The sequence below is a fragment of the Merops nubicus genome, unplaced genomic scaffold (assembly GCF_000691845.1).
Source record: "Merops nubicus isolate BGI_N331 unplaced genomic scaffold, ASM69184v1 scaffold4105, whole genome shotgun sequence".
NCBI classification, from domain to species: Eukaryota; Metazoa; Chordata; class Aves; order Coraciiformes; family Meropidae; genus Merops; species Merops nubicus.
This window is the reverse complement of record NW_008607469.1, coordinates 1-10,703: the sequence shown is the minus strand read 5'-3', so window position 1 is coordinate 10,703 and position 10,703 is coordinate 1. Positions and strand designations below refer to the sequence as shown.

Genomic DNA, 10,703 nt, shown 5'->3' with positions numbered 1-10,703 from the left:
ATGCAGTAAAGACTCACTAGTCTGAAGAGCTTCTCCATCAGAGGTCTGAAACGCCAGCAGCTCCCTGCCAGTCAGTCAGCTTGCAGAGCCAAGAAGCCCGTTCTCTGTTTTGCCCCTGGAGAGCGGGGGCGGAGTGTCTCCCTGAGCACCCACCCTGGCGCGTGGCTCAGCCATCCAACACAGCCAGGCTGCACAATGCAAGCCCACCACCCCCAAGGAGGAGGTAAGCCATCGTGTGGACACTGGACATAGGCCACCCTTACACTTCAAAAGGACAAATCAATTTTCGGTGTGCCAGATGACAAATCCTTCTCTTCTGATTCCATATTAAACCGTAAATAGGACTAAAAAAAGGCACCTAAATCTGTTCTGCAAATGCATTTCACTCCAAACAGCTATTTCCTAGGCCAGTGCCCTATCAAATGAACCACAGAGGACCTCAAAGAACAGATAAAAAAATGTTTTACAAGTAGATACGACCTGACTACATAGTATAACATTAATATATTCAAACAAGCTTTTACAAGAAGTTTTTATCACCTCACTCCAGCATCTGGAACTTTTCTGTTAATGGCTCTGATTTCATATGCTAGCTAGGGAGGTGCCATGCAGCATGTAAAAACTAACTTTTCAGCATGTAAAAAGTAATACATTTGAAGCTTTTTTTTTAAATTATTTGTTGCTGTTTCAAGAGTAGGATCATCATAAAATTATTCAGCAGACATACAAAAATTTGATATTCAAAAGCTTCTGCACTGACTGGACTGTTTGAAAGATAGCTACAAAAGCTGTTTAGCTGCTGCTGCTCTGTCAGGTTTGTTCACAGTTAGTTTACAGCAAACTGGATGGCTCGCTGGCTCTGCTCCAAAGGAAGGAGTCACATATTTTAAAGGGGAGTTTGCCAACTTAAAAAATAATCAAATACTGAATCTTTCAAGTATTGATGTATACTGAACAAGCTAATTTGGTTTATATTTTTGCATTTTACAGTTTAATGCTTCTACTTTTTACATTGATAATGGCACAGACAGCTCCACTTAATTCATGTGATAACAAACCAGTGGTAAACATTCCCTGGTACCAGAGTGTTTCTGCATCCCACCATACAGACCTGCTCTTTAAAGGAAAATAACTGAAAAAACAGAAGTAGGGTAATGCAAAAGTTGTAACCACAATCTCCCATTCTAACAGTCTTTCCCTCTCAGCTGCACCTTGTCTGCATCACCTAGGTGAAAAACATTCTTCCTTTTCTTCCCTTCTCCTCCCTTCAACTATTTGCCCTTGTACTGAAAAAAATCCCAGAGGTCTACCAAACATCTATCATTCTCTCAAACTAAAAGCCACTTTTAAGGTGGTACACAAAGCTCTTTATATTTAAGGTATACAAAAGTGTACTTAGTGATATCCCCACCTCTCAGGCATAAAGGAGGAGAAGGAGCCAACAGTCATTAATATTGATCCTCTCCTCAAACAGCACATGAAACGGACGCATAGGAGTGGATGAAGCAAGGAAAAAAAGCCACGACAAAGCTTCCCACTCATCTTCTCCTCCCCCCATGACCCAAAATCAAAGTCAGATTGAGTGAGGACAGCCATGTCCTAAGCCACTCTCTGCTCTGAAGTTTTCCCACCATTTCACCTGTTGGATAAGCAGAGCAGGCCCAAGGAACGACTTTCAGAGGAGAAGAAACAGCCAATTCCACTTCTCTTTTTCTCATGCTAGTGTCACCAGTATTTTACCCACTGGCAGAAGGATAGAACTTCTTCAGCTTGAAACCAGCTTCCATTTGGGATTTACCTTTATCTTTGCTGCCTGCAAGAGGCTGTGGGGGCTCCAAGCAGCCACAGATGACGGGCAGAGCGGCCGCTCTCTTGCCACTTGAAGCTGTGGAGGACGAGCCCACCTGCTGTCCCACCTCCACCCTGCCCAGGCAGGGGACTGCACTGCTCTCTCCGGGCTTTGATTAGAACACCAAGGTTATACAACCGCAGATGACCGACACAGGAGAGGAAGTTTCAATCAGATACAGAACAAAAGCAGGACTCCCTGTAAACAAACAGTGGGGGATGTGTGGCCACAATACTCTTTCCACCCATCATTGTTATGGTGTTACAGAGCGAGTGAGATGTTCGCTTCAATTCCCCTTAACAATCTTCACACTACTGCTATTGCCTATGCATAGAGAGAGACACAGAGGAAAACACAAAATTTTCATTGTTTCTACTTAAAGCTGATTTAGCTCCTCTTTCTTGCTAGCATCTAGTAACAGTAGGAATGGTAATTTTGCTTTTAATAGACAACACATAACAAAGAATTTAGGTGGAGAGGAAGCAGTGAGCCCTACAGAGGTGAATGTAGTTGTTCTAAACCCTGCCACATTAATGCAGATTAATGCTAAACCACTGATGTACTACTAAGCAAATTAGCTTTGATCAAATCTCAAACGCTGGCAACAGCTTGTCCCACAGCAGATGGAAATCTGAAACAGGAAGCCAAGAGTTAAGAAGACATTAAATGTTCCAATATTTTAAGTAAAAATGTTGCAGTGATTAACTTGGAGTAGAGATACTACAAACAGGCAAAGGATGAAGAACTGGTCCTAATTGCTTACTTTTTCTTTTTAAATTTAATTAAAAAAGCAAAAGAGCTAACTGTGCATCTATACAGAAGCAAAGATTATTAGGGCCTAACACAGTTTCAGCTACATGTCTTACTGAAACAGAAAACCTCTACCCAGTATTTTTCACAAGCCCATTTGTCTGTGCTTCTCTGGACGATGCAGAACATATCCCCATTTGACAACCCCTTATTAATCTGAAGACTGACTAAATCCCTCAGTTATCTCCACTCTTCTAGACTGAAAAAACTAATTCTATTAATCTTTTCTCATAAGTCTTTTTTCCTAATACTATTATTACTGCCTTCTACTAGTTCCCCTTCCAATTTATCAGTATCTTTCTCAAAATGCAGTGGCCAAACCTAGTGACAGAATCCACCAGAGTCCTCTTCAGCAACATGCAGAGAGGAAGACTATCTACCTTCTTGTACATATCTCCTGCTAGCACATTCCAGAAAAAGAATGGCTTTTTTTTTAATTTTCAGCAATTTTATCCAGTCTATCTACACTGACACTGTGATGAGATTCATTAGCCTCCATATATTTTTCTGTAGTACAGGAGAGATGGCTCACTTGAAGGAACCACTTGAGAAGCTATCATAAAGAAGACCCACCTTATTTTAGGCCCACGAGCTGTCTGTTCAGCACCTCTCAGCATCTAAAGAGTACCACCTACTACACTGCCAACAGAACCTGGATTTCTCTCTCTCACATCTCAAATTTCCATATTCAAGATTGCTTAGCTTTGGACACCTGACAAGGGCACACAGCACCATCAAAATCCTATGGCTGTAGTTCACATCAACTACATATTCCGTGGGGAGCTACTACGAACATTAGCAGGTAATGACCAAAGATTAAAATAGGACGACTTCTTTTCTGTCTGTGCTTTCCTGGTTTTCTTTCTGTCCAGGTAACAACAAGGACAGGAGTTAAAGAAACTGCAGTTCTCAGGGTGATCTTGGGAACTCCTTTGTGCTAAGAATGGAAATTGGCAATGAGGCCCAAAACAGCGCCCATTTGTTTCCCTAGCTGGGGGCTCTACGCTTCTTGTCTTAACACAGCAATAAAATCCTTCTGATGAAAGCAAGCTGATGTGTGGGAACTTAGATGTAAAACGGTGGGCAAAGATCCAAATGTTTATGCTGCAGTTAGTATTTTATAATTGGATCTTTTATTCCAAATCTGTAAAGCCCACTCCTCCCAAGAATACCACACCTCTGTGCCTTCCCTCACATCACCACAGTGATCTCCTGGACCCCTCCTTACTGCAAATATACACACAGGAAAACCAGACTTTCGTTTCCCCCAACCTCCATTTCTCACAGAACAGAGTATTTCAGTTAAAAGGAACCACAGTCACCATCTAGACCAACTGCCTGACCAATTCAGGGGTCACTGAGTTAAAGTACGTCATTAAGGGCATGGGGATAAAGAGGCTTGGGGCACCAACCACCTCTCTAGGAAGCCTGTTCTGGTGTTTGGCCAGGCCCTAAGTAAAGAAATGCTTCCTATTGTCCAGTTTAAACCTCCCTTGGCACAGCTTTGAACCATTCCCACACATCCTGTCACTAGATACCAGGGAGAAGAGCTCAGCAGCTCCCTCTCCACTTCTCTGCCTCAGGAAGTTGTACAGAACATTAGAGGCACAGAATCATTTCAGCTAGAAAAGACTTTTATGATCATTGAGTCCAGCTGTTCACCCAGCACTGCCAGATCCTAAACCACCACTAAAACATGTCCCTAACTACCACATACACAAGTCTCTTAAATACCTCCAGGGATGGGGACTAAACCACTTCCCTGGGCAGCCTGTTCCAGGGCTTTACAACCCTTTTGGTGAAGACATTTTTCCTAATACCAAACCTAAACCTCCCCTGGGTGCAACCCAAGGCCATTTCCCCTTGTCCTGTTACTTGGGAGAAGAGACCAATGCCCATCTCACTCCAACCTCCTTTAAGGTAGTTGTAGTGAGAAAGAAGGTCTCCCCTGAGCCACCATTTGTCCAGGCTAAACAACCCCAGTCCCCTCATCTGCTCCTCATATGACTTGTTCTCTAGACCCTTCACCAGCTTTGTTGCCCTTCTTTGGGCACACTCCAGCACCTCAACATCCTTCCTGTAGCGAAGGGCCCAAAATCAAACATAGTACTTGAGGTGTGGCCTCACCCCTGCAAAGTACAGAGGTGCAATCACTTCTCTAGTCTGCTGGCCACACTAGTGCTGATAACAAGCCAGGGTGCTGTTGGCCTTCTTGGCCACCTGGGCACACTGCTGGCTCATGTTCAGCCAGCTGTCAAGGAACACTGCCAGATCCTTTCATTTGGCAGTCTTCCAGCCACTCTTCCCCATGCCTGTAGTGTTGCAGGGGGTTGTTGTGACCCAAGTGCAGGACCTGGCACTTGGCCTTGCTGAAATTCACAGCATTGGCTTCAGCCCACCGATCCAGTCTGCCCAGATCCCTCTGTAAATCCTCCCTACCTTGAAGCAGATCAGTGTTCCCATCCTACTTGGTGTAATCTGCAAACATACTGAGGGTGCCTTCAATCCCCTTGTCCAGGTCATTGATACAGATATTAAAGAGAATTGGCTCCAATACTGAGCCCTGGGGAACATCACTTGTGACCAGCCATCAACTGAATCTAACTCCATTCACCACAACCCTTTGGGTCCATCCATCCAGTCAGTTTATTAACCCAGCAAAGAGTAAATAGGGTCCCAGTGGTTCACAAATTTTCCTGTACCAGTCCAGTCTGCTCCCTGTCCCACCACTGAGCTATTTCCATGCTCCTTGGATTGCTCCCATGCCTCTCATATCTTCTCAGGTTCCTTCTGTCTTCCACTACACCCAACTGATCCAACAGAAACAGCCATTCTCACAAGCACTGCTTTAAATTAAGACAGTTATATAAACAGTTACTAAACTCATGGAGGTCAGTCAGCTAATACAGCATCTATCTCCTTTCCCTCAGGTGTGTAGACACCACTGCCACATCCAAAGAGTAATCAGTCTGGAGGGCTGCATAAGGTGTCATCTGTACAAGTGACAGATGATAGTGGCTCATACAAGAAGCAACATCACACAGTTCCAAGCCAATTTTCTCTACAAAATTCCACTGCTCTTTTTGCAGGCAGCTTTCAACTTTTGCTAGTCCTGAATATCAGACATTTTCCCAACACTTTGTATCCAAGTCTGGCCTCCAGAGAATCAAAGCCACGTGCTGAACCAGGTCTTCTAAGCTAAGACAGATTCTTTTGCAGCAAACCACGTGCCTGATGATCCCTGTCATGGGAAGCAGTCCCTTATCACCTCCCCTAGAAACAGTCTTTGAACACATGAACTCAAGGGAAATGCAGAATGAGGGTCCTTTCAGTGATTTGAAGACTCTTTTGAACTCTATTTTTTAAATTCAGGTTTTAGAGCACTTTTAACTACTGGTATCCTGCCACCATTTAACCTGATGAGACAGGTTTAACATCCAACATTCCTCTTATGAGGGGGATGGGCTTCCATGAGACAAGTGCTAAGTCAAAGCAAGTAATGGGTTAACACGGTGAGACTCAAAAGACTCACTTCCTGAATATTAAATAGGTCTGCACTTATTGATAATTCCTGACCTCCAAAACCCTAAAATATGGACCTTTCCTGATGGTTAGGATTCCACTTATGAGGAGCAAGGAAAGTATTTAGTGAATCTCCAAATGCCTTGAACAGTGTAATTTCTAATCTCTGTCAAGCCAAATACAGACAGCAAACTGTCTCTCAGCAGGGTATATAAGCTGCTAAATCTTGCAGTGCTTGAGGCATCATAATCCTCAAGCAGGCACATGGACCAAGAGACAGACTCATGCATTTTGCAACTTAAAGTCACATACAGCTTTTACAATCAGGCCATTTTCAATAACCATGTCACTAGTTTTGTTCTAAGTAGGTGAGATTCTGATTCCAATTGCTGCAATTTAAGTTCAGTGAGACACCAGACACCTGGCAGCCTTTCAGAGAGCATTATTCACGGCACTGGCAGGCAGGACCACATCACCCATCCTGTAGGATGAAAGGATAAAAAGCCCCAGTGGTTATTTGCACCACCACCACAGCATAATGCTAATCAGAACCCACCCCACCATCTTTGGGACTCCTTACAAATGAGTGAAAAACTGCAAAACTGCAGATTCCTAGGTTGATTTAAGCCCCATACAAACCAGAAGGAAATTGCACCTGTGCAAAATGGGGGCTCCCAGCCCGCTACAATGGCAAAGAATTTCTTTGGAGTCCTGCACAGACTGATCATGCAGCAGGTCTCCACTCATTCAGTTTATTTTCCATCCAGATTGTGATTTATAAAAACGCCTGAACTGTCTGTAGATGTTTTCTTCAGAGTACCAGTGTGAAACACTGGGTGGGGGGCTGGCTAGGCAGAATGATAATTGTTTCTCCTGGTTCGCAGACATATTATAATTTGTCTCATGTTTTAGCAACATCACCATTAAAATTTCAAGTTTAAAATAATAATTTTTGATTATTCAGAAGCAGTAACTGTATGAAACAGCATATGGGTTTGGGCCTGTATCACTCTTATTGTGTGAAATTCATTGGGTACAGAGCTGACTAGCAAAAAGCTATTTACACAGCAGAAAAAGCGTTATCTGGCACTGATGAAACAACAAACTTGAAAGCTGATCTTTGAATAATACTTGCCTACTGTATACAATCACTCAGTATTAGCATTTTGAGGAGCTGGGCAGTGACAAGTTCTCTTGATATGCTAAGTACAGGCAAAAATTCCAGCACATAAGCCATTTGGGTTACCAAAACTGAAGTCCATAAAGCAAGGCCTACGTATCTTTGAAAATTATCTGAAAACTTCAGATTAACATTGATAGCCAAATTCATGGCTTGGAGCTTCAGTAAACCTAATTTGTTTGGTTTTTTTTTTTTTAAATTTTATTTTAACTGATTGTAACAAAGCAGCTAAGCTGATTAATTCCAGCTATAAGTCCTCCCACCACCAATAGCTCTATGAAGGATAAACCAATATTCAATATTAATTAAAAACACAAACCAAATTTCAGGAACTACTGGGAGGAATAAAGAGCATTGTTATAACTCTGTACATATACTCAAATTATGCAACATGTTGAATACAGTTCCATTCCCAAATTTTCCGAGGGTTATAGAAGAATTAGAAAAATAAAGGTAAAAGGGATAATCAAAGGCATGGACTGGCTCCTGCACAAAGAACAACTAAATAAATTATGACTGCTTAGCCTGAAAAAGGAGGTACCTGCATTAGAGATTTGCCAGAAGTCTAAGAAACTCACAAGTGAAGAGAAGATGAACACAGAAAGATTTTTAATCACCTCTTCCAATTAAAAAATGAGGCAGCTTCAAATGAAACTACTTGGCAGCAGGTTTAAAGCAAACAAAAAGCAATATAGTTTCATAAAACACATAGGAAAGCTCTGGAACACACCACCACAGGGTATTGTGCTTTCAAAAGGTGTTTTTCTAGCTTGAGTACTTCTCCAGATTAAGGTCCCCTTTGTCCCAGGATGGCCACATAGAGAGCTGCATCTATATCCATCAACTATTTTTGGCTATTTATATTTTACTTTGGCTTTTTAGTTTTCCTTCTCTCCTCTCTGTCAGTGTTAAAATACTTCTCCACACCTGAACACACTTGCTGTCATAAAACATCTGCTGCTACACAAAAAATAAGCTAACTGTAAAGCAATTTAGACTATTCATCAACCAAAAATCAAGATCTGATGACAGGCCTCACTTACCCAGATCCTCAGGAGCATCAAATAACCGCTCACATAAGTAGTAGTCATCTGGATTCAAGTAGGGCAGTTGCTTCAGCAAGCTCTGTTTAGGAATGAGATACAAGACCTCTGCAATATCCCCATCCTCAATAATTGACATTCTTTTGACTGAATTTCGGAATTTCACCTTTTCCAGCACCAGTTCTTCAGTCTGACTTGATCCACACAGCTTCCTAAAGCTGTTTAAGATGGGGAACGACGGCATTTCTACTCGGAAGCAGCCAGGGAAAGCAACCTGCAGTGCTCGCAGTCACTTCACTACTCACGGCACGCTGCCCTTACCAATCCTTCTCTTTTTCTCTTATCCAGCAAAGGAGATTAAGGTAGATATATTTTTAGTGATTATCTTCAAGAGATTATGACAGTATGCTTGATCAGGTGACTGCCATCTGAAACTATTGTAATCAGTTGCAACTCATCCCTGGAAATGCTAAAGTCAGAAACAAAACCATGAAGAGTATCTGAAAATCAGATTAATATTCAGGACAAGGGAAAGAACATAACTGAGTTATATAAGAGGATTAGTTTAATATAAAAAAAAAAACAACCTTGCTGTTTCAAAAATCTTATTATGGAAGAATCATCATTGTAATCTACAAATGCACATCTGTGCATTTAATCTACCATGCCTCTGTTCCACGCCAGGTCTGTATGTGTGCTATGGCAAAAAGCTTAGAGTGAGGGCAGAGCATGTTGGTCCCCCTTTCTGAAGAAGGGACAAAGGCTGGTTAGAACAACTTCATAAGCAGATTTCTTTGGAGAAATCCTTTCTGCAGCTTTCACTGCCTATTCCAAACAAAAGCCCTTAAGCTTTCCCCTAACCATTAAGGACTGGTTTGCTTGTGCTCTTCCTCTCCACCTTCCTGTGTAGCTGACAGGAGAAGCTTTGCAGATACAGTGCCAACCCTTCCTGCTTCACTTACAAGAACTATTTACATTAATCCAATTCCAGTGATTTGCTAATCTAATCATCTAATGAATACTTCTCCCTGGGTAAAGGCAGAGTTAATCATCAACAGGGCATTGGAAAGTCACACGAAATTCTAAAGCAAAAGATAAAAAAAACCTAAATTATCCAATCTAAACAAGTATTCATTGTGTAAGAGAAAGTTACAGGTAGACTCCAGGCCCAGACCTGTTCAGGAACAACTTCAGAGCCTTTACTCAGCCAGACTCTCAGAGATGGCTGTGCAGACAGTGTTTGGCCCAGGCTTTCAATTCCTCTTGACATACAGAAGTTAGGTACAGCTGCAGAAAGACCCGGTGTAATAATTGCACTACTTCCAGTAAGGCTTTTGCTAAATTAGAAGGTGAAAAAAACAAGCAATAGGCTGAGCACACTGAGAAACTGTCATTTGATTCTTCCCTCAAAACTCCGAATTCAAGTACCACCTACAGATGGGGACAGGCTTTGAAGGCTGCTTTATTTACTATTTTAAAGAGAAAACATTGTCTCACAAATCAAGACTTTGATCACCTACTATTACACACCTCCTGTGAGGTTGATTGCTTTTTATTTTTCAAGTAGTATGACTTGTATGTTATGTTATCTTGAAAGCAAGCCTGAAATCACCATTCCCATTAAACAGCCATTCTCCTGGGGTTTATAATCAATCAGGGACACTGTGGGACAAAGCCAGAAGAAATCTGTACTGCTGTACAAATTTGAATGAGACGATGCTAATGTAAATTTAGGAAGAGCTGCCTCAATAAATATAGAAATTCAAGTTCTGGCTTAGAGTTTCTTTTATCAGATCAGAGATCTCAGCAAATGCTGTGTTCTAAGTATTCCCCCTAGGAAATGAAGCTTTGCAAAAAATTTTCAGTCTCTCCCTGATTTCACAACCTGCTGACCTGCCTGCCACAGCCACTAAGTGGAAAAGACAGATCATTTAAAACTTCAAAAGCTTCTATCACTTTAGCTGAAGGTGGATGGATGCAACTGCAGAGCATGAAGAATGCCTCAACGTTGCCGGCCATTGCAAGAGGACTTGGACAAGGACGAGGTGCCCTTGAGCTGTGGAGGGGGGCTGACTCCCACCGACGGGAACCCCTGCCCAATCAGCACTCCCAGCAGCCCAGAAAGAACCACAAGGTTTCAACTTGGAGGGTGGAGAGGAGCAGAGAGGCACAAAGATTCGATCAACCAAAGGCAGTGGAAGATCTGGCAGTATTGGGTTAATGATTGGATTCGATGATATGAAATCATTTTTCCAGACTAAGTCAATCTAAAATGACATATAAGCACAGATCTATATGA

General features: G+C 42.2%; 1 protein-coding gene across 1 annotated transcript in view; it reads right to left on the bottom strand.

Moving 5' to 3' along the window:
• Positions 1–8,648, bottom strand: part of ABLIM1 (actin binding LIM protein 1) — a 129,627-nt gene extending 120,979 nt beyond the window's left edge. The window contains exon 1 of the mRNA XM_008939934.1: positions 8,405–8,648. Coding sequence (XP_008938182.1) covers positions 8,405–8,648 — 244 coding nt within the window. The remainder of the gene's footprint in view (positions 1–8,404) is intronic.
• Positions 8,649–10,703: the final 2,055 nt, after the last annotated feature.